The sequence below is a fragment of the Pinus tabuliformis genome, chromosome 6 (assembly GCF_031772625.1).
Source record: "Pinus tabuliformis cultivar Carrire ecotype Pingquan chromosome 6, CPIR1, whole genome shotgun sequence".
Classification (NCBI taxonomy): Eukaryota; Viridiplantae; Streptophyta; class Pinopsida; order Pinales; family Pinaceae; genus Pinus; species Pinus tabuliformis.
The window spans coordinates 43,061,791-43,086,333 of record NC_142292.1 but is presented as its reverse complement, the minus strand read 5'-3'; the positions used below and the strand labels follow the sequence as shown (position 1 = coordinate 43,086,333).

At 38.4% G+C, this 24,543-nt stretch overlaps 1 protein-coding gene across 10 annotated transcripts; it reads right to left on the bottom strand.

Annotated features, from left to right (window-relative positions):
* Positions 1-23,011: 23,011 nt before the first annotated feature.
* Positions 23,012-24,119, bottom strand: LOC149257130 (uncharacterized). Of its 10 annotated transcripts, none has more exons than XR_016245919.1 (4): positions 23,794-24,092; positions 23,651-23,719; positions 23,528-23,579; positions 23,012-23,338 (listed from the first exon to the last, which is right to left on the bottom strand). XR_016245919.1 is itself a non-coding variant. In XM_089369248.1 (4 exons), exons 1-4 carry the CDS (start codon positions 23,900-23,902, stop codon positions 23,360-23,362), a joined length of 183 nt encoding a protein of 60 aa, XP_089225374.1. In that variant the 5' UTR covers positions 23,903-24,119; the 3' UTR covers positions 23,012-23,359. The 10 variants fall into 10 exon arrangements, 5 of the variants coding, with proteins under 5 accessions (XP_089225374.1, XP_089225375.1, XP_089225370.1 ...); XR_016245915.1 differs by having other exon boundaries at positions 23,012-23,431; positions 23,794-24,089; XR_016245917.1 differs by having other exon boundaries at positions 23,012-23,419; positions 23,528-23,568; positions 23,794-24,075.
* Positions 24,120-24,543: the final 424 nt, after the last annotated feature.

The window sequence follows — 24,543 nt, the reverse complement described above, 5'->3', positions numbered from 1 at the left end:
TTTCTTTTATTGATCAAGGCTCCTATGGTTGAACAAAAGTGTTGAAGTATTTCTTTGAAAGCCTTTTCTATCTTAATCGAGGCCCCTCCCAAAAGGAGAGAGTCATCCGCAAAGAGGGCATGATTTATAGGGTCCACCCCTCTTACTACCTTGATACGTGGAATAGTGCCTATTTCCATTTCCGCTGTCAACTTTCTGCTTAGGGATTCTGCCATCAAGATATAAAGAAAAGGGGACAAAGGGGATCCTTGGTGGAGTCCTCTAGAAGCTTGGAAAAAGTCAGAAGGTCTGCCATTGATCAGGGGGGCTATCCAAGGTCTATGTGTGTAGGATTTTATCAATTTTACATACTCAACACTAAAACTGAGGGAGAGGAGGATTTTATAGAGAAATGAGTCTAACTCGGTCAAAGGCATTTGAGATATCCAACTTGATGAGCATACCTTTTTCCTTCCGAGAGTGGCTAGAGTGGAGGGCTTCTTGCACTTGGATCGCATTGTCTATGAGGTGCCTTCCTTGACGAAACCGCCCTGCAGAGGGGCGATAAGGTACCCTAATAGAGGATTGAGTCTATTGGCTAATAGTTTGGCCAGGATCTTGTAGGAGGCATTGCATAGAGAGATTGACCAGAATTTTTCGAAAGACTCAGGGTTAACTTGTTTCGTGATAAGGGCAAGAAAGGTGGAGTTGGTGCACCCTCCCACTTTGGCTTTCTTTTGAAAAGCTTTGGCCATTCTGAGAAGATCGAGTTTTATTACATTCCAGTAAGCTCTATAGAAGTGAATTGTGAAGTTGTCCGGCCTAGGTGCTTTATCCCACTGTATTGACCAAATGACATCTACTATATATTTTTCAAAAAAAGGCTTCATTAACCTAGCATTTACATTTGCAGTGACAAGAGGGGGGATGTTTGACAAAAAGTCGGCAGCCAGGTAGTCATCAGATGAACTAGCCTCCTGGAACAGATTTTGATAGTGGATTGTGGCTACCTGTTTAATGAGATTCTATCTTTTGATAACTTCCCCCTCCCTATTGGATATTTCGAAAATGTGATTCCGAGAGACTCGGGCTCTACATTGTTTGTGAAAAAAAATTGTGTTTCTGTCTCCAGCTTGGAGCCAGAGGCTGCGAGACTTAAGACGCCAGTATTCCTCTTCTTGATGAAAGGAAAGAAAGGAGTTGAACTGGGCATTCTGTTTGGTGAGTAGCTGTGCTTTGGTGATTTCAGATCCTTCCATGCCTAGTTGAATCTCAGTTAGAGCCTGGACTATCTTTTTTCTATGACTTGTAGGAGTGAAAAGGGGTTTTTTTTTGCCCAAGTTTTTAGTGCAGACTTAGTGTGTTTGAGTTTCTATTCCCACATGAAGCTGGGGGATCCTTCAACTGGTTGCATCCAAATGTCGGCCACTATGTCCATAAAGCCCCCTCTCGATATCTAAAGAGTATTGAATCTAAAGGGAATAGGGCCGAGGTCCTCCTCTTTCTCTATCAGGAGTGAGATGGGGTTATGATCAGATGTTATTTTGGGCAGAATTTTTGAAGAGATTAAATTCTTCCCCTCCGGAAGAGTACTTTGGACTAGAAACCGGTCTAAACGGGCAACAATGTTGGCTTGACCAACTCCATTTTTGGTCCACGTATAACGACCTTTCTTAGGTTTATGGTACAGAAGGTCCCATTCGAGAATCAGAGACTCCACATAGGCATGGAAGGGATCTTTACCCCTTACTCTACCTTTTTTCTCTTGTGGGTCTAGAGTGATGTTGAGATCCCCTACCAGAATGATGTTTTGGGGGGCATAGACTTCTAGGAAGTTTGAGAGAGTGTTCCAACAGTTCTTCGTTTCCAAAAAATTAACAGGAACATAAAGATTGAAAAGAGCTAGAGAAATCTTACTTGGGAGGTGAAGAAGATATATCTAGTGTTGGATTGCAAAATAGCTTTTAAGCTGGAACATATCCTCCAACCAAAGGATTGCAAGGCCCCCTGATGTACCTCTGGTGTTGACCACTTTCCCTGAGTTCTTTTTCCATTTGGTTCGACTTAGAGATAGAAGAGCATCTTCTTCTCTCTTTGTCTCTTGGAGCAAGAGAATGTCTGAGGTTTCAATTTTTAGTAGTTCTTTTATTGCTTCAGCTTTCAAAGGGTTTCCCAAACCCCTGCAATTCTAAGAGACAATCTACATTATTTACTAGAGGGGGGAAGTGCAGACCCACCCTTTTGGGGTTTGGTCCTTGTGTTCCTGCCTAGTGACATTTCGATTGTGGATTGGTTGCCCTGCATCTTTAATCTCTTCGCCTTTTTTTCTCTGATCTCCTTGCGAGACTTCCTTCTTGCCTTTTTGTTGGATTGCTCAAGAGGTTCATCTTCAGAAGAACTAGGACTATCTATCAGTTTTTTCTTTTTGGTCATTTCTACATAAGAGGGTGGGGAAGAGACACCTACTAGAGGGCCTTGATTTTCCTGTTGGATTGCATCGATACAAGGAGTTTCTGAAATGGCTTCTATAGCCTGTTCCTGAGATCCTGAATTTAGTTCTATGTCTGTTGTCTGTTCCATATTCTGTTGCACCTCTCCCTCTTTGAGTTCTGGTTGATCTTCTGGAGGGTTTAGAGCAGCAAAAGGACTTGTTGAGATGGTGACATTTGCAGTGGCTTGATCTTCAGTTAAACTCTTCCCAATAGAGGGTCCTCCAGTCTCTAGATTTCCTCCTTTCCTTTTCTCTCTGTTGTTTTGTTTTGTAGTGGTGGTTTTTCTGGCTTGTGTCCACTGCTCGCCCTTTTCTTTTTCAGATTCTTCTTCAATTTTCTTCTTGCAGTTTCGAGCGAAATGACCATAACCATGACAATGTCGGCACTTGAAGGGGAGCTATTCATAATCTAGTTCCTGAATGTGAGACCAACTAGCTATGGTCAACTTGATTGCCTTAGGCAATCCTATCTCCAGATCGACTTCAACACATATTCTGGCACACGAATATTGTTCTTTCCTTTCAGCCCTATCAATGTATTTTCCTAATTTGTTCCCGATTGTTTCCATAGATTCTAGGTTCCAACAATGAAGAGGAAGATGAGGTAACCTTACCCAAACAGGGATGGCTGAGGGAGTGTCCTAGGAAGGGTCAAAGTCTGGCGTCCATTTATTTAGATAGAGCCCTTGGGGGCTCATGAAATATGGACCGTTTCAGAAGATGAGATCTCGATCTTCTACTGATTCAAAAACAAAAACATAATAGCCTCTGCCTACCATGTGGCTTCATATTCCTTCAGAGATAAGGGGCCTCCAGTTTTTTTGTACCCATCCATCAATAGCTTTGGGCAAGGGCCAGAGACCCGTGAATTTTCCTATGAGCCCTCGTTCAGCGAGGTTCAGTGCAGTCTGGCACGGGTGTTCCGCAGGCAGCTCTACCGAAGGGATGGATTCAACTTTCTTGACAAATTTCTGTTGATTCGTGTTTTCTTTCCTCTTGCCACAGGAGGCTACCAATCTCTTAAAGGCAGCAATCTCAGGAGGGGGGGAAGGGGGCCCCCTCCGCCGTCCATATTGGATGGACTCGAAATTTTGATGAATAGGCTCCTTGCGTAGAGTTGTCTCCACCCTCTCATTGTTCTCAGCAACGGGAGGCTACCGGGAGAGCTCTGCAGGAGCGACGACGGCTAGGTGGGCATGCTCCAGAGCCGAACCCTAGGCGAAGCGTCATGTCAATTCTGTCACCATTGCATAATCCTCGTGCTTTATTTGCAAATCCTGTCAATCTAACATCAGAAGAGTTAGTGTAAATAATATCGTAATCTACAGTACCATGTAGATACCTCAAAACACTTTGTGCTGCATTCCAATGGCTTTCAAGTGGCTTGGACATATATTGGCTTAGCACATTGATTGCATAAGCCAAATCTGGTCTAGTGGTGTTAGGTAGATTAGAATCCCAACCAGTTGTCTGTAAAGTGTCACATTTGCCTCTTTAGAGCCATCCTCACTCTGCAGTTTGATGTTCTGCTGTAATGGTACTGCTTGAGGCTTACACTGATCCATCCTAAATCTCTCTAACAGGCCTTTGACATACTTTCCTTGGGACAGAAATGTTTGTCCTAAATCTCTCCAGATCTCAAGACCCAAACAATATCTTAATTCTCCAAGGTGTTTCATTTCGAATACCTGTGACATCTGTTGCTTGATTTCTTTGATCAGATATGTAGCATCACCTGTAATGATCAAATCATCTACATACAGAGAAATCATCACTATACACATTTTTTCATCTTGCATGGTGTAAATATTAGGGTCATTTTTGCTTCTGTTGTAGCCAGCTTGCAGAAAAATGAGTCAATCTTTTCATACCAAGACCTGGGTGCTTGCTTTAGTCCATAAATTGCTTTCTTCAATCTAAAGACTAAATGTTCTTTCCCTTTCTGGACAAACCCTTCAGGTTGCTCTAAATAAACCTCCTCTTTTAGTTCTCCATTTAAAAATGCAGACTTTATATCTAGTTGGTGTATCATCCAATGTCTCTTAGTAGCTAAAGCAATTAACATTTTGATAGTGTTTAGTTTAGCTACAGGGGCGAAGGTTTCTTTATAGTCTATACCTTCCTTTTGTGAATACCCCTTTGCTACCAATCTAGCTTTTAATTTTTCTATGGTTCCATCTGCATTAATCTTTGGTTTGTATAACCATTTACAATCTATGGTTTTTTTTTCCTTTAGGAAGTTCAACTAGTTCCCAAGTGTTGTTCCTGATTATTGATTCATATTCATGTTCCATGGTTGTTTTCCATTCTCTACATTCATTTGCTTCTTTATAACTAGAAGGTTCAACCAGATTCATCATACTAGTTATAAAATCATTTTCCCTATATCTTGCATGCAATTGAGCTTTCCTACTTGATCTCCTAAGGTGGGGTAGCTTCAAGCCTTGTCTGATCACCATTCTCTTTTTCTTCCCGCTACTGCTGCTACTATTGTATCTGTTGCTGTTGTTGTTTCTATTTTATCTATTGTATCTATTGTTTTTGTTGTTTCTGCTGCTGTATTTGTTGTTGTTGTTGTTGTTGCTGTTGTTGTTGTTGTTGTTCATCTTCTGCCTTTGTTTGTTGCTGATCCTAATTGTTTTCTGCTTCTTCTTCCACCAAGTACGAAATATCCCATTCCTCATTGTGCTCATCAGATTCTTCATGATCCTATTCATGGAATTTGACATCTCTACTAACAAAAATTTTGTGAGTAGAGGGATTAAATAATCTATAAGCTTTATGTTGTGAAAAATACCCTATAAAGTTACATCTAATGGCTTTTGAATCTAGTTTTCTTCTGTCTTCCTTTGGAATATGGGCAAATGCTTTAGACCCAAATACTCTTAAGTGTTTTACTGCAGGCTTAAATCCATATAATGCTTCATAAGGAGTTTTAAACTCAAGACTCTTTGTAGGACTCCTATTTTTCAAATAAACTACAGTATTCAATGCTTCAGCCCAAAAACCATTCGAAAGATTCTTACCTTTCAACATGCTCCTAGCACATTCCACCAGTGTTCTGTTCTTTCTTTTAGTTACTCCATTTTGCTATGGAGTATGGGGTATTGTGAACTGCTACAATATTCCATGGTCTTTACAATACTTGATAAGCTCATCTTTCCTGTATTCTCCCCCTTGATCGGACTAGAGAATTTTTATCTGTTTCCTTGTTTGCCTTTCAATCATGTTTTTTAACTGATTAAAGTATTCAAATGTGTGACTCTTCTTACTCAAGAAATATACCCAAGAAAACTTTGTGCAGTCATCAATAAACAGTAAAAAATATAGTGCACCTCCTAATGATTTTTTTTGCATGGTTCCACACAGGTCTGTATGCACTAATTCAAGTATATCCATCTATTTATTTTCTACTCGAACAAGGAATTCTTCTCTATGCAATTTTCCTAATGTACACGCATCACAATCATTATGTACTTGCTTTAGCATAGGAAGATCTCTTACCATTTCCTTCTTTTGTAGTAACAGCAAATCATTGTAATTGATATGACCAAATCTCTGATGCCATAGCTCTTCTGTAGTCAAACTTGCAGTTGTCAAGGCTCGAACTGGTGTGGGTCTTACATCCAACTTGTACAAACCTCCTGTTCGGATTCCTGTAGCAATTGTCTTCATGCCATCTAGAAGATCTTTAATATAACAGTTAGATTTTAAAAATTCAACTTTAAGATCTTGATATGTGATCATGGATACAGAAATCAAGTCCTTTGTTACACCGGGCACATACATGACATTATGAATTTGTTTTACATTACCATTAGGTAGAATGACAGAAAGTTTCCCACACCCTTTGATCTGATGACTTCTATCATCACCTAAGTAAATATGTGCTCCTTCATTGATTTCTTTAAAATCTTCGAACCAATTCTTGTTCCCTGTCATATGTGTTGATGCTCCTGAATCTACATACCAAATGTCTGCATCAACATTCTCATCAAATTCTACCATAATCAATCTAAAATTCTGCACATGATTTTCATTCACGAGATGACCTGCATGTCATTTCTGCTTCTGTTGTTCTTCATGATATTTCTTCTTCTTGCACTCCCTAGCAATATGACCAAGTTTTCCGTAATAAAAACATTTAATGTTAGATTTGTTTCTATTCAGATGCATACCTTGGGTCTGATTCGGTCTTTTCTGTGAATGTCCTCCATTTTGTTGTTGCGAATTTCCTTTCCCTTTGAAGAAGTTATTCTTCGCCATCAATGCAAGATCGGCACTCTCGAGCTTCAGAGTCGATCTTCTTTCTTCTTCTTGCATCATTATTCTTGTCAGCTCTTCAAACTTCAGGATTTTTTCTCTCGCATTTATCCCAGTGATGAACATTTGGTAGTCATCAGTCACACCATTCATGGTAATTGTTACAAGATTTGTATCGTCAACTGTATGACCAATGTCTTCCAATTTGTTCTTCAGATCTTTGATCCTTGTTATAAAGGCAACAATTGTTTCATTCTCCTCCATCTTCATGGATAAGATCTTTCTCTTCAGAAACAAAAGATGATTTGTATTCCTGATCTCATACAGATCCTTCATAATTCCCCAGATCTCGTTAGTTGTCTTACACTCTCTGATGTGTGGTATGATGCAGTCTTTCATTGACATCTTCAACAACGTCTTTGCTCTACCTTCTCGCTTCTCCCAATCTGGGATCGATGTTGATCCAGTCGCTAGCTAATCTTGAATTTCCAATTTGCATAATTGGAACCATCGAGCTTATTATGCTCATTCAAGCATGCTTCAAACGTATTATTATTCATCTTGGTGATTTAGATTAAAAAAAAAAAATCGACAAGTAAAAGAAGATGTTAGATTTACCCCAGATCTGTGACAAAGATAGATCACTGATCTTCAATGTTGTTTGATCTCACAGCACACCCGCAGATCACCGTGGCTTCCTTCACAGCCTCCAGACAACCTTCTGTTGTCAACCTCTGCAGCCTTCTCCAGGATGCAACCTTCTCTCAGCCTCCACAGAGCCTTTTTGTTGTTTACACAATCGTCGCAGATGTACACCACTTATCTGAGACATTGTCGCAGATGTACACCACTTATCTGCGACGTCGTCGCAGCTATACACCTAATATCAGAGACGGTGATGTTAAGTATGATTGAGTAATAGTCGCATTTATTCTCTTGAAACCTGCGATGATTTCGGTTTAGTCGCACCCTCCTCTTAGCGTATAAGTTCCTCAGCCCTAACGCTCTAATACCATGATAAAAATGGCAATGTTGTATTAAAATAAATAAAACCCACTGGTCAGCTCTATGAAAGAGAGTCTGAACCAGGAGAGTCTGGCTCTACAGAACGCTCTACATTGCTCATGTACATTACATAATATATAGTAATCACAGATTTAGGGAAGTTAGAACCATAACCTAAAAAATAGAAACTAATTCCTATCCTGAGGTCTTGTGAACCAACTCACTATTCTAAGATATTCTCCATTATCTCTAACATAAATAAGATGTGAACTAGTTAAACTTGCCATTGTTTCGATCACACCAGTCCTGCTCTTTGGCCTTAAATGCAATGTCTTGTAGTTTTATTCGAGGTTGAAAATCCATGGCATATCTAATCTATGTTCCACGAGTTTCAGGATTTGGGTAGATCTGAGAATTTCTCCTTCTCTCTAGCATCATCCCTCTCAGTTTCATGAATTACCAATATGTATGAAGGCAATCCTTGGAGAAGTATTGCTAGTTTCTGTAGTCTAAACTCTTTCCCTTCAATTTTATAAGATGAGCTTGAAGAGAAAGGAATTGGAAATTGTCAAGGAGCAAGCCAAGGAGAAAGATAAAAAATGATGGAGAAAGGAATTGGAAATCGTCGAGGAGCAAGCCAAGGAGAAAGATCAAAAACGATGGAGGTAGTATGTGGAAAACTTTATTAAGGTAGTAATGGGAATGACACAAATCTCCAATAGAAAACTAGAATTAGTGGAGAAAGATAAATAAGATTTTAGTTATTGAAAAAATGTAATGAATGGTTGTAAGAAAAAATGGAAAAGAAGATGGCATTAGTGGACGGAGAACTATTATTGTTGAAGCTCCAAGTCAATGGAGAAGCTCTGCCTGTTAGCAAATTTGACCTCAAGTTGAAAGAGAGGTAGGAATTAGAGAACACACATCTGAGGTTCAAGTTGCAAATGATCATGGAGTTGAAACAGCCCACGATCTTGAAGAAAAGGTGGTATATGTTGCTGAATTTGGGGGACTCGGGGTTTTTTAATTTCTTAATGTTAGCTAATGTACTGCAGGTATGTTTTATTTTTTAGGGGTGTTTTGCAAAATGTATGTCAAATATCAATGTAAAATTGTAGTTCAAAAATCTCTTAATTTCTTAATGTTAGCTTATGTACTGCAAGTATGTTTTATTTTTTTGGGGTGTTTTGCAAAATGTATGTCAAATATCAATGTAAAATTGTAGTTCAAAAATTTTATAGAGGGAAGAAAACTAATTTATGGATATATTGAAATAGAGAAACTTCTAAAATCATATAAACATGTAAATGGCTTTGATCTTGAATCCAATTTTTATAATATAAAGGATATTTGTTTAATTTAATAATAATAATAATAATTAAATTTATATACTTTTTAATTTATTGATTTATTTTTATGATATTTAAAATTTCATTTATTGTACTGAGAGGTGATTTCTAGTCTAATATGATAAACATTTTGTAATGTTTAACATTTTAACGGGATTGAAATAAACTAAAAATAAAATAATTGATATTTATAATTATTAATAAAACATTTTAATTTGGTCGAATTACTTAAAATTAGGAATAAAATCGTAAAATTAATAATTACAATTACAATTAATAATTAAATCAATATAGATATCTACAACCTGTGAGACTCAAATCCCACCCTGCAGCGAGATCCGCACTTTGCGGGTTTTGAAGACTACGACCGTGTCTGCGCTCTGCGACACATGTTCCCTGCGGGCTTGCCCGCAAAAGGCCTCTCTCCGATCTGTGGCCGTCCGCTGAGGCATTGGGATTTTAGGCTAGGGTTGGGCTTCTGCTGCGTGGCTGCCCCTGTGGAGGTCGGCCTCAGGCCTGATCCTATGGAGATGCAGGGCCAATCTATGGATCCGCCCTATGCTACTGCCTTTGACGCTTTCAACCAGCTTCTGGCCGGTTTGCCTCAGAAGAAAAGAAGCGAAGCATCAAAATTCGTTAAGAAGCTCGATGAAATTCCTGAGATCTCTTTGCCTCCAGAGACCCCCATCCAAGTAGCTTTATCTCTGGCTGATCGCGGTCTCATTGGCCAATTCACGGGACTTTGGCCCTCTCCGAAAACTACAGAGCAATGGGTCAATAGGAACTGGGCTCCTCTGATCAAGCAAAGCGTTACCTCTTACTTTCTTGGGCGAGGGTACTTCCTCTTCGAATTCACATCCAAAGAAGACAAAGATCTGATCTTCCAAAATGGGTCGTATTTCATGGGCCCTCAGGGCCTCTATCTGAACAAATGGACTCCAGATTTTGATCCGGCTGTCGATGTTCCCAAGGTTGTCCCGGTGTGGGTTCGTCTCCCAAATCTGCCAGTTCACTGCTGGAACTAGGATTCCTTGAAGAACATAGGCAACTCTCTCGGGAAATTCATAGATCGGGCAAATAACAAGGATCAGTACGACTATGCTAGGATCTGCATAGAGGTAGATCTAGAGGTGGGTCTCCCAGAGGCAATCAAAATCAAAGTCGACAGTTGGTCTCATGTGCAGATCTTGGATTATGAGCAACTGCCATTCAAATGTATGAAATGTCATGTTCATGGACACTTTGCTAGAAACTGTCTGTCCAACGCAGAGCCAGAGAAAGGGAACGAAGAGGGTTGGAACCAAGTCAAGTGAGCAAAAATTAATCACAAAGGACAGAAACTGGGAGGACCCTCTGGAAAAGGTTATCTTCAGGCTAATGTCCAACGTCCCCCTCCCAAAAAGGTGCAAGAAAACAAATTTGATCCACTAAGCCAGCAGACAGAAGACACTCTGGAGATCGAGACCCAAAAACCAGTTTCTCCAAGCAAATGTACTCCCTCAGCCTCCCTCAAAGGAGCTGAAGATCCAAAAGGTATGACTATAGAAGCTGAGGAAGAAGAGCAGGAAATAGACGAGTCAGAGGAGGAAGGAGAAATAGGAGAGTCCCAAACTTCGGTAAGAAGATCTACAAGAGGCTGTAAAATAGACAAGGAAAAAAGAGAGCAGGAGACTTACAAAGACAAGCTACAGGGCAGCCAGCCAACTCTGGAAAAACCGCTAGCCTCAAAGCCCAGGATGTTGAAAAATCAACTCCAAGGCCCCAAGGGAGCCCACCAGAAACATAAATAATGAATGTCATCTCCTGGAATTGTAGAGGTATGGGGAGTAAAGTTAAGGAAGAAGCCATGAGAAGCTTACTAAGAATAGAAACTACAAACATACTTCTCATCCAGGAGACTAAGCTAGAAGACATAGTCTTCCTACAAGCAAGCAAGAAAATTTGGTTTAAAAGTGAAGCAAGAGCAATCTCAGCTCGGGGTGCCTCGGGAGGGATTGGTACTCTATGGAACGCCAGCAAATTCACAATCATCTTTGAGGAGAGAAATACTCACTGGTTGTTGCTGAAAATGCAGAACCTGGATACTAAGGAAATCTTTTTCCTTTTCAATGTATACTCTCCAATCAATATCGGGGAAAAAAAGGATTGTTGGGATTATATAAGGCACCAAGCAGACTTGATAAATCTGGAAAATGTAATTATTGCTAGAGACCTCAACCTCGCTCTTCACTCATCTTAAAAAAGGGGAGGTAGCGCAGTCCGAGATCCGGCAAGAGAATGGGCGGAGGATCTTATGCAGGACTGGGACTTGTTGGATATCAAGCCTTCTTCCGGTAAGTTCACTTGGTCTAACAAAAGAATAGGTCCTGGTCATATTGCTGCCAGATTAGATAGATTTTTCATTCAAAGCTCATATCTGTTACTAGGTTTAGAACCCAGAATGCACATTCTTGCCAGCAGTGTCTCGGACCATAAGCCCTTAAAGCTAGAGCTCCTAGCCCATCGAGATCTGGGTCCTATCCCCTTTCGATTTAGTCCCCTCTGGGTCAAGGAGCCAAACTTCATGCAAACAATCAAGGATTGTTGGAGTCAGCCTGTCAAAGGATCACCTTTCTTCATCTAGGAGGAAAAGCTGAGAAGGGTAAAAGGAGTTCTAAAACGTTGGGCCAAATCCCTGTCCAACCCTGTTACAGAAAGGAAAGTCATTAAAGCCTCTCTTGCCTCTCATCAAACTCACATGGAGAGCGCTACAATCACAGAGGAGCTATTAGAACAAGAAACTCAGCTGCAACAGAGCTTTCATAAGGCCTGCTTAGCTGAAGAAGAATACTGGAGATTGAAATCTCGAAATCTCTGGCTCAAAGCAGGGGACAGGAACACTGCTTTTTTTCACAAACAAGCCCAGGCCAGGAAGTGCTTCAACACTATTTCTGAGATCAAGGAGGATAACGACACGCACAAGGACTTTGTAGACATCAAGAAAGCAACCTTTTCTCACTTCCAAAACTTGTACAATGATGATAAGGATCCGTTCCAATACCCAGAGCTGTTAGACGTCATCCCTTCAGCAATCTCTCCTCGTATGAATGGGATACTTGAGGCCAAAATCACTAAAGAAGAAGTTAAAAAGGCCCTCTTTGATATGGATCCGGACAAGGCCCCGGGGCCAGATGGCTTCTCCGCCAGGTTTCTCCAAGTTTGTTGGCCGATTGTTGAAAAGGACCTTCTCAAAATGGTTCAAAAGTCTCAAAACATTCAGAAAATAGGAGGCAGCACAAACTCGGCTTTCTTAGCCCTCATACCCAAGGAAAAAGGCGCCAACAACTTCAGCAGATTCTGCCCGATTTCCTTATGCAACACTGGGTACAAGTTAATCACCAAAGTAATTGCAAATAGACTGAAGCCCATTCTTCCCAGAATAATTTCAGAAAACCAAGGAGGCTTCATCCAAGGAAGGTAGATCGTGGACAACTTCACACTCGTACAAGAGGCAATCCATTCAAGTCTTCTTCGAAAAGAACAAGGTATGGTGATTAAACTCGATTTAGAAAATGCCTTTGATCGAGTAAATCATAGCTTTCTTTTAAAAGTCATGAGCAAGTTTGGTTTTGGAGAAAATTTCATTAAATGGGTCCGGGATGCATCTCAGAGCCATGGATTACTCCTCTTGTAAATGGAAGAGCCACTGATTATTTCAAAGCTTCGAGAGGGCTTAGGCAGGGGTGTCCTATATCCCCTCTGCTATTTGTCATCCAAGCCTCTGTTCTCGTCTTCCTGTTAGAAAAAAAGATGCAAGATCAAGAAATTAATGGACTGTGTATTGCAAGAGGGGTCAAAAACATAAACCACGCCTTATTTGAGGATGATACTCTGCTTTTAGGAAATGCCTCTCTTTCCTCCGCCTCTAAATTTAAAGCAGTTTTGGATTAATTAAGTGAGGCCTCAGGCAACGCTGTAAATAAGAACAAATGCCACATCTTCAGCTGGAACACTTCACCCAGATTGCTCTCCGTTATTTCTAGATGTTTGGGTTTTGCAGCCTCCTCTTCTTGGACCTCTTTCAAATATTTGGGCCTCCCTGTTTTTCATAAGAGACTTACAAGCAAAGACTGGCTCCCTCAGCTTGAAAAATTCAAATCTAGGATCCAAGCCTGGGGCTTCTCCTGGCTCAACTCTGCTGGCAAATCTGTCCTAATAAAATCTATGCTCACCAGCCTCCCTCTATTTCAATTTGCTGGACTTCTAGCTCCGGCAATCATATTAAAAAAATGGAAGAGTTCATGTGCAGGTTCTTTTGGAAGGGCGGAAAACAGAATGAAAAAAAGATTCCCCTTATCAGCTGGGAAACCATCTCCAAGCCACTGTGGGAGGGTGGATTGAATTTCAAAAATCTCTCTCAGCAGAATGTGGCTATGGTAGCTAAGATTATCTAGAGGATCATTGCGCCCAAGCCTGGCTGGGCCCGATTGGCTCTCTGGAAAAAGTATTTCAGAGGTCCTCATTAAAGTTGTTTAGACAATTCGATCCATTTGCCTAACTCGCCTTTCCTCAAACTGTATTTTAAAGCTGCTCCTTTAATCAAAGCGCACTCCTACTGGATCCCAGGAAACAACAAAAAGATCAATATCTGGACTGATAAAATCATGAATATGGATCCAATCGAAGACAGAGCCTCCATTAGAGCGTTGCGATGCTGGATGGATAGAGAGGGGTTGTGTTCGTTGTGGGATATCTCTCTTTGGAGCGACTCGGTTTGGGCAGGCTGGAAATGTATTGAGGTGTCGGCTCATCTGCTCAATGAATGGACCACGTTGCTAGATCTCCTTCACGGCTTGGCGCCCACGCACATGAGAAAAAGAGACTCGAAAGGCTGGGGGCCGAATGACAGAGCCTGTTATCACAAAATCAAGCACTGAAGGCTGCCAATCAGTAAGACTCTGTGTAACTATTTCAAACCAGGATTTTGACTAAGGCTTAGCCTCCTTAGTCTAAGAGGGCTCTCTCAAAGGTTATGAATGTTGACTAATGACAAGATGGCTAACTCTTATAAGACACATGAAAAATAAGCTGGCTGGACAACATTGAATTGATTCCCATTGGGCTTATGGAGTCTCTCATATCTCAGCAAACAAAAACACTATCTTTTCATAGAAATCAGGGCACTTTACATCTATGTGTTCAAACATAACTTTGAAACCACAGTTTGCCAAGGCATACAGGAAGTCAGAGCATGATTCATGAGTTCTGAGTGATTATGCATTAACAAAACTGTAAAAGAACCTTAAATAAAGAATACCATCACACATTTGAACAAGAAGATCCATTGTGAATCCTGAGAAGAAAACACAGTCATTTGCATTACTGAAATTTGTTTATACATAAACCAAAAACAGTCTTCTCCAAAACATCCAACCCTCATTACATCAAAGTCTGATCTATATATAGAAATACAACCTTAACCACTATGAGCTTCCTCCTCCAGCATGAGGGGAGCTTGAAGACTATTACTAATTACCCCTATCTTCCCATTAACTAATTCATTAAATACATTAAGTGCTGACTATAATTACAAAGAGTGCTAATTAAACTACATATCTAATTCTATCTTCCTCGTATCATGATCCTTCTTTGCTCTTGGACACCTGTCTCCTTTCAGTTTGGCCGAGATAACTGAGAAGTGGATGCAATTAACAAGGTTAGCATTGGATACTGAATGCGCTGATGGTTCATTGATCATAAGAACAAACCCCTGTTTTTCCGGTCCTTGTCTCCCACCATCCTTCGAAAGTTAAGCAACATGTTCCCAGCTCTTTAATACCCCAAAATTTATGAGCATCACCATATTTCAGATGTGTTAGAGGTTTCGTTGATGGACATGTGCATAAACCAAAACAATACTCCTCCTATGCCATTTCTGCCAAACCCTAACTGGTCATAAAGTACCTTTATAAAAGTTTTAACTTGAGACAAAATATTTCACCTTTACAAAAAGGCACACTTGTCATTATCTGAATGGCTAGGATAGCCTCATGTGGTTTCCCTTATGTTCCTTAGGCGTTTCCTTCAAAAATTTGCTGATCTTACCATTAAACTGTTTGTCTTCATCCAAAAACAGCATCTACAGCAGTTTCGTAGCGCGCTACGAAACTGCTGTGTATTTTCAAAAACACAGTCTTCAGTAAAGGTCTCAATGTTCTCTGTGGATTTTCGTTTATTTTGCAGGTGTCTCTGATCTTCTACCAAAAAGTGTTTTTGGAGTTAAAGGAGAGTAACTCATGCTGCAAATTTGATATGAATTATTTCCACTTGTACAGAACAGTGTACTATTCATATTTTGCTCAACAAGAATCCCGCCTGTTTGCACATTCTCAAAACTTGATTGAATGCTCGCCTTGTGTATTTCATCTTTGCCACTTCGTCCAATGTCAGATGGATGATTACTTACAACACCAATATCCACACCACACCCCTTTTCAACATTTCCACTTGCATTCAGCTGCTACGAAACTGTTGTTCTGGCTGAAAAATATGTCTTGGGACAGAGTTCATAATTTCTCACAGAAAACATATTTGGAAAAACTGAAGGAGGTTTTTGTGAACCAATCCGTGCTTAACAAAAACCTCTTTTGGTTTTTTGAAAAATTACTCCAGCTGCCCATAATCGATCCTTGAAGATGTGTAAAACAGGAAATTAAAAACTGCATCTACAGCAGTTTCGTAGCGCAACTTTTAGTCACTCGTTTCTCCCAGCTCATAATCAATTTGAAGAAACTGAAAGAGGTTTTTCTAGTTCAGTATGTTAGGAATAAAAACCTCTTTCAATTTGCGAAAATATTCTTTCAGCTGCTCTAAATACCTCCTGGAAGTTGACTACTTAAATCAGAGAAATATGCCTGTAAAAAACATCACCTACAGCATCTCATTAAAACTAATCTCGAGATATTCAAGTAATATCCCAATTTTAGCATCCTCTGATAATATTGACTGAACTTGCACCAAACACTAAACACCATCAGCAAGGCCAGCAAACAGATTTAAATGCTCTATGTCAACAGCAAGAACAAGCTCCTTAGGATATGCTTTTGTTCTTCAAGACTTTTTTGCAAATTATAAACAAGAAAAGGTGGCAAAAGTCCGTTCTTCCCAGAAGTCATACTGCCATCTTTATATCTTCATCTGAGGGTTTTAAGTGTGCAACATGATCAACAGAAATCCGCTCTGCCTCCACAGTCCCTATGATGTTCTGATGGTGAAATTATTTTGAAACAAAACCGCGAATCTGTCTATTCTGCATCCACCTTCAGATATTGCAGTTGCATATTGAATAAACAGTTGTTTGGAAGAGCTCCCTGTATGAACATTATCTTGCCAATGTAGCGGGATTATAGGGAAAACCTTGAGAATGAAACACAACATTGTTATTTGTATATTGATGATAAGATCCAGCACTGTGACATGTCGAGTCAGATATTCCCACAGAACCCATAGGAGACAGAGGTGATATGGGTGGGCTAAGGTTGTGTTGTTTTGCTTCCCTGAATATAGCTTGCCTCTCAACATCAGGCAATGAACTCATTTCCCCAATTTCGTAGCGCAGCCAGTGCAAAATATGAATTATGCACTACGAAATCACCTAAAAGATGTTGCGCTGCGAAACTGCTAAAAGGATCTATGCGCTGCGGAAACACTTTGTCCTTAAGCTAGTCCGAGTAATTTTGGCAACAGAATTTTCAGTGATAACAGAGCCTACGCTGTCTCCATGGGATATACCAAGCTGAATGAGAGGCCTCACGTCCCCCCTGACCCAGCACCTTGGCAGGGAGTCTGGCATTTTCCTTCATGGCCCAAGGTCAACTTTTTTGCATGGCTTCTTTGCCATGGCAAAATTCTAACGTATGATGTTTGCAGAGGAAAGGGTTCCACGGTCCCTCCATCTGCTCGTTGTGCAAAGAAAATGTAGAAACAGCAGTCCATTTAATTCTTGATTGCAATTTCTCTAAGCAGATCTGGTTCTCTTTTATCCACAATTTGGATCCCAACTTTCTGCTGCCTTGTTCCACTGCTGATCTTTTTTCTAATTGGGCTATCAGATATCCTGGCCCACCTCCTAAAAATCAGGTAATCAAAACTGCATGGGCTATCCTTCCAAAGGTTATTTGTTGGCAGATATGGCTAGAAAGAAATAGAAGAATTTTCAGAAATACTAATCAGAATCACAAGGCCTTAGAAATCAAGATTAAATGCCATATAAAGGAGTGCTTGACTGATATAAAAGATGACTCTAATCTCAGCCAACAGGACATTGCTTGGGGATCATTCCTTGACTTGCAATTTCATCCAACAGTCAGAAACGCCCCTCCTCTTAAAGACTGGCAAATAAGAAAATCTGAAAGTGGCTCAAATCGCATTCAACGCACTCTCTCTTCTTTGATGGGGCAGCAAAGGGTAATCCGGGCAAAGCTGGTGCAGGAGGTGTTGTTGTAAATCCATTTGGGGAAAAAATTCATTCATTTGCTTGGGGGCTTGGACATTCATCCAGCATTCAAGCTGAGGCTTTGGCCCTCTTTCAAGGCCTCAAGATCCTCAAAGATTTAAATATAAGTGAAGCTAATGTTATAGGTGACTCCCAGATCATTATAAATGCAATGATTTCCAACTCCCCAACGTTGGATCTTAAACTAGCAAGGCTGATATCCAGAATCAAGGGCTTGGAAAACGCTTTTCAGAAGCTGAATTACTACCATGTGTTGAGAACTCATAATAAAGAGGCGGACATTGAAGCCAACAAAGCTACCCTCCTCTCTGCAGGGATCAAGATTAAAGACGAAGAAGAATCATGGGAACCCATCCCATAAGCTGATCACTGCCATGTATTACTGCCTTCTCTTAAATAAATTTGTTTGTATCTTCAAGTGGGGAAAAATATCTGAAATCAAAAATATAGATTCCTTATCAAGGAAGAAGTCTTCAAGTTTCAGCTGCATTCTCTTTCTTAGCAGTGAGATGCAACAGGACACAGACGTCCTCAATGTAATCAGATTTTCGGCATTCAAGCCAAGATGAATATAAATACTCCATAATCGTTTCTGTCAAAAAAAAAAAAAAAAATCAATATAGATCCATTTCAACTTAGAATCTACCAAGCTCTAAAAAGGATTAAATCTCTTGAGATGCAAACCTCTTTTAGAGTAAAAAAGATTTAAAATAAATCTAGACTAGTTTTTAAGATATGTACATAAATAAATGATATTATTGAATAGTTAAAAATAAAAATAAAAATTACTTGTTAATTTTTTAATTTAATTAATATAATTTAAAAATGAAAATGAAAAATTTTAATCTTTAATCTTTAATTTAAAGAATGTAAATTAAATGGTTTATATATATATATGATTTATTTTAGTTATATATATATTTTTAATTTTCTTAATTCCAAAATTCTTATTTTGTTTTTTATTTTATTTTAGGTTGGTATAAAATATTAAGTAATTAGTAAATTATTAGTGGTTTTTAATAATAATAATGAGAAAGAAAATTATTATTATAATTTAATTGGTAATTTTTTTTTTATATTCTACAATATTTAATTGCTTAGTTAGACTAGATTCTCCAGCGTAATTTTGATAATAAATCACATTGAATAATTCAAAACATTTCAACCAAATATCTAAAAATATGATTTTACTCTTAAAAAAACAAAAACAAAAAACAACCTCTCTTAAAACATAATTTAATATTTATTTTATTACGATAATACCTCAAAACCTCTAAGAAACAAAACCTTTGAGGACTAAAGTCCTTGCTATCAACGCAATCCCGATCAGGCTTCCGCACATGGGCTATTAATTGGATACAATTTATATGGTAGGAAAAAATTCCTAAATTGATGTTGCCCTTTGAATATATTGTTGTATCGTTCTTCATTTGAGAGAAAATAATATAATCTATAAATTTTGAATATATTGTTTTATGGGTTTTCTATTTGAGATTAAAAAATCTAATCTATAAATAATAAATAGTGAAATAATTTTATTATAATGGTCCATTATAATGTGTTTTTTTAATTATATATAATTTTTAAGATTATTAATAATTAAATTATAATAATTTATATATTAATATAAGTAAATGTCATAGAGTATATGGAAATTAACATCGCCTCCAAGGACCAGACTTTTCTTTTGGTGTATACTCAGAGACAAAGTTCCTACAGGAGAGTCTCTCACCCATCGATCTTTTCATGGTCCACATTGGTGTGTCTTATGCAAGAATTCTTCTGAATCGACTCTCCATTTATTTCTTAAATGCACTTCCCTGATCAATCTTTGGCAAAATATAACCACTTCCATTCATTTTTCCGGGCATTGGGAAGGTGAAGATATTGGTCGAGCATGGGAAAGCTAGTGTAATCAACATCAGGGTTCTAAATTACAAAATCTACCCCTTATCATCAGCTGGCATATATGGCTGGCTCAGAATCGTGTCATATTTGATAACAGACCTGTGTGCTGGCCTCACATCACAACCCGCATTATATCTGCTTATAACGAGCTGCCTGAACCTCATCAACCTCGACCCCGGAGGCCACATGACCCAGCACCTATTGACAAAAATTTACCTTGGGCATTCTTCGATGGCGCGGCACAACACCATGGATGCGGTGGTGGTTTTATTCTTTACTTAAATGATCAGCATTACTACAAAGTAAAGATGGGATTAGGAGATGGAACAAACAATTTTGCAGAACTCATTACTCTTTGTCATCTTCTGCATTTCTCATTGGGTCATAATTGCATGAATCTAAATATATATGGGGACTCAAAGATCGTTGTAAATTGGTTCAATAATATTACTGTTTGTCACTCTCACACACTCAGTAATATTTTGGATGAAGTGAATTTGTACAAGGCACAGTTTAACATTATCTCATGAAATCACATTTACAGGGAACATAACAGTATTATTTTGGATGAAGTGAATTTTCACAAGGCACAGTTTAACATTATCTCATGAAATCACATTTACAGGGAACATAACAGCTGTGCTGACGGGCTATCCAAGGAGGCCATGGCACTTCCCCGAGGAGAGTGGATGATCCAGGAACAACGAGGGGCAAATGAATACCACTACTACCACCGGCCATATATTGATCAAATCTACCACAAGGCAGAGAGCCCTTGATTACTGTTTTTTTTTGTAATTATTTTTTGATGAACATGCTTGACAAACTCTGTGTATATGTTTTTTAGGCTATCTTTTTAAGTGTTATTGCCCTGCATGGCATATGTAGAGCCATATAACAGACTCTTTTTTATATTTTTACATAACAAAAAATAACTGAACACCCTACATGGTGATGAAAGCTCAAAGTAGCACAAGTTTTTGGCAAAATGTAAATTTTTGACAGAGCCTTAATGGCAAGAAGGATACAACATATGCTAATAGCATCTACAGCATGTAATTTTTCAAAATTAATGAAAGATTACGATTTTTCCAGTGGAAAAAGTAAATGTTGATAATATTGATAAAATATATAGTATAAAAGATTGTTTATTTTATACACATATATTTCAGTAATAAATAACTTTAAAAAAGGAAAATCAGATAATTTAATAGAAATAGTTTTATAATTGAATCTTAAAATATTTACAAATGGTTGAAAAATATTAATCAAATTTACTGAATTTCACAAAACTCATTTGGGTGTGGATATAACTGAGATAAATAACATTTAAAGCCCAAATCTATTTGTTATCTTTGGAATAAAGGACAATTCATTGGAATTTTATGCTTTTAAATATGCTACATTAGAGAGGAAAATCATGGGAAAAACCATGGGTTAAGAATACCATGGAAAAAGTAATGGATTTCAAGTCCCAACACCTCTAATGTTTACATGATATGAGATTTTTTTTAAAATTTTATTTTACTTTTATTTTTATTTTTATATAGTTTGACTAAGTAAAATTGTCTAGATAGCATAACATAACACGACAAGACACTACAACATCTCTTCCATAGTGGACTGAAGAGCGCCTCTCAGGCAACAAGTGTTATATAATTATGTTGACTTATTCAACATTAAAATTAAAATTAAAGATTGAGATAGTTATTTGGTGATTTTTACCTATGGTGGTTTACAAGCCTGTGATATTTGTCCATTTGATCCCTCTCCACACTAGATAGATCCAAATTTAAGATGGATCTATGCTAGTTTATAAGATTTCAACCTAATGAGCGTCTCTCATGCAACAATTGTTATATAATTATGTTGACTTACCCAACATTAAAATTAAAATTAAAGATTGAGATAGTTGTTTGGTGGTTTTTACCTATGGTGGTTTACAAGCCCATGAAATTTGTCCATTTGATCCCTCTCTGCACTTGATAGATCCAAATTTACGATGGATCTATGCTAGTTTATAAGATTTCGACCTAATAATGCATGGTAGGTGTAACACCCTATGCTGCACAAACATTTACTTGTTACCAAGTTTTACTTATTACTTTCAAATTCTTATTTTGTTTAACATGGATTGCTAAATAATTAAAGTTGAGAAGCCAGAACATATCTTGTTAATTATTAATTAAAGAATTTAATTAGTTTGTCAAAGAACTGAAAGAATCAGGTAAATAACTCATGAAACAGTTACAAACAATTGCCCATATCTTCCCTCAAAAGGGGAAAGTGGACGAATCCTAAGGGGTTGGAAAAATACAGAGGAATGGAAGCAATGACTATGTTGTTCATATTTTCCTTGAGCTGGATGAAAGTAGCTAGTGGGAAAAGATTGTGGATGACAGTCGAAAAGGTATGAGATTTGAGGCTAGACCGTTGTCCTAATGCCCAAGATACCTGACTGCAATCACTTTATTAACTGTCAAGAGTTGGAAGAGCTCGAAGGGGGATTCTGGACGTAATCGCCAGATCCGTGGCTAGGTGGCAAGACCTTAGAGACAAAAGGAATACTTGCTAGGTGGCAAGACCTTCCAGACAAAAGGAATACTTGCAATCACTTTATTAACTGTCAAGAGTTGGAAGAGCTCGAAGGGGGATTCTGGACGTAATCGCCAGATCCGTGGCTAGGTGGCAAGACCTTCCAGAGAAAAGGAATACTTGCTAGGTGGCAAGACCTTCCAGACAAAAGGAATACTTGCACGGTTATAATCAAGGTAGAAAACAGATAAATAGTGTACTCTGTGCTTGGTAATCATTAGAAAGAAAAGATTATTATTATTGGTAACAATTAACATTCTGATTAATTACTAGAAATATTTTGTCATTTGATATTGTTGGGTATATTCTGTCATTCTTTATATTTCTAGTACATTCTGACATCTATAGACATCGATGAATAAAAGAAGTAATAATGATAGTTTAACCTTCTCTAGGAAAACATTCCAAACCACTTCAGAGTAATAATGCATCAGAAATTTAGAGAGATTAATAAAAGAACGGTCTACGGTCTAAAAGAGAAAATATTCCATCTAATCTTTCTAAACATAGTTTGCATCTCAGAAATTTAAAGCATGCATTATAAATAAGGCTAGTAACATACATTTTGGAACCGTAGTCTTTCTACAGACATGAACAATATTATTTTTTATTAACTTCCATTAAGAGATTAAATGCAAAAGAGAGTGAAACCTCACCCAGGAAGACGTCAGCGCAATATTATCTTTTTATAGGTTCAATTGGAGCTCTAACTAGAACTGTACAAAGTAAATGATGTAATCTATGAGGGTTCTTATGGCTCTCGGTTGAGTTCCGAAGGAACCACAGTGAGTCAACCACCCAAGCGAAGCTTCAAGACTACTAAGGATGATAATCTTGGACTTCAAACAGAGAAAAAAACTTGGAACAATTAAACTGTGCATATCCAACCGTGAACGGAAAAACCCAAATACATGATTACAGGCGACCAATCCAAATCAGAGAGATTCCATATTACGAATCATTATAAAAGTACAGAAGCGAATATAGAAATGGAATAACAAGATTGAGATGTAAACCATCAAAAGAATCCATAACATATCGGTTTAGGAAATTATTCTTTTGCTTAAGGAATGAATTTAAAACCCTTAGCCAATCCTTCACAGTATTTACAGTTCTAAACCTAGTTGGAGTCGTAGCATGAGGTCCTTCCCTCCAACCGAGAAACCCAAAAGCTTAAACACGACGAAAAGAAATAACTTCTTAACCAATTGAGGTCTCAGAGTTTCGCCTGAGTAACAAATTCGCAAGAAGAGCCTGAGGAATGGCCAACATGTATCAAGAAGATAACAATCGATGTGAGAGAGCCATCTCACCCCGAACCCCTTTCCGGATATACTTCAGACAAAGCTTACGTGCATTCAAGGAAATGCTAAAGTTAAAACCCTGAAGAAAAATGGGAATAAATATTTAACAGAGAAGAAAATTCATGGAAATCGTGGTTACCTGAGATGAAGAATATTCAAGCAAAGGGAGGTAATGCGCACCTGGAAAAACACTGCAACAGTCATTAGGGGTTCACTATGGACAAACTTTATTGAAAACATTCCTACAACGTCAAGTCATTACCTCCTAAATTCTTTAGGACTCCAACCACATCCTCCCTTCGGCGAGTAGACCAACAGTTGGTTGTATTACCTGCATCCAAGAGCCGAGTAAGTGGAAGTGGGATGTTCGTTTGAAAAACGAAAATTCCAGGAGGGTTTGAGTACCTTAATGCTCTCAATACAATACTTGGAGGTCTGTGGCTCTCAATACAATACTTGGAGGTCTGTGGAACTTGTCAAGGTGAAGGAGTTGAACCATACCGCCATTCTCCATCAAGCCGCACTCCAGTTGCAGAGTCGAGCTGCAGGACCTCCTTGCTCAACCAAATGACAAAACTCCTTACAATGTATTCATTCTTCCATAGTGATAAACCCCCAGATCATGAGAGTCGTAGATCATCCCCGATCCTATGTTCCATGATAGGCCAGGTGCCCCGTAGTCTAGATTTTTCTGCCAAGTCCAATCAATATTAAATGCTAGTGTTTCAGTGTCAGCATGGACATCGATATCATGTCCGCCTTTAAGGAAATTCATTTACCAAGAATGTGTGCCAACGGGGATTACTCAAGGATAGATTAAATACAAATTTGGAGGATGTACCATTTTACAACTTAACCCATCTCATGACCTGAAACCTTCAAGCTTGGTTATGCCTCAGAAAAGTTAAGGAGTTTAATGGTAATTTTTGTTTTTTTTGTTTTATGTATTAAGCTATTACAGCAGGTTACAGATCATATTGGTAAGAAAGCAAGTTTAGATACAAGAACTTGCATAAATTTTGGTGAGTAGTAACCATTAGCAAGTCTGCACATTTACAATTTTACTCCTACATGAGTGCTAAGGAAAACATAAATAATGGTAGGAAGTAACTCTCGTAAGTATAGTTATTTACATCTTCTTCCTATCCATTTTTT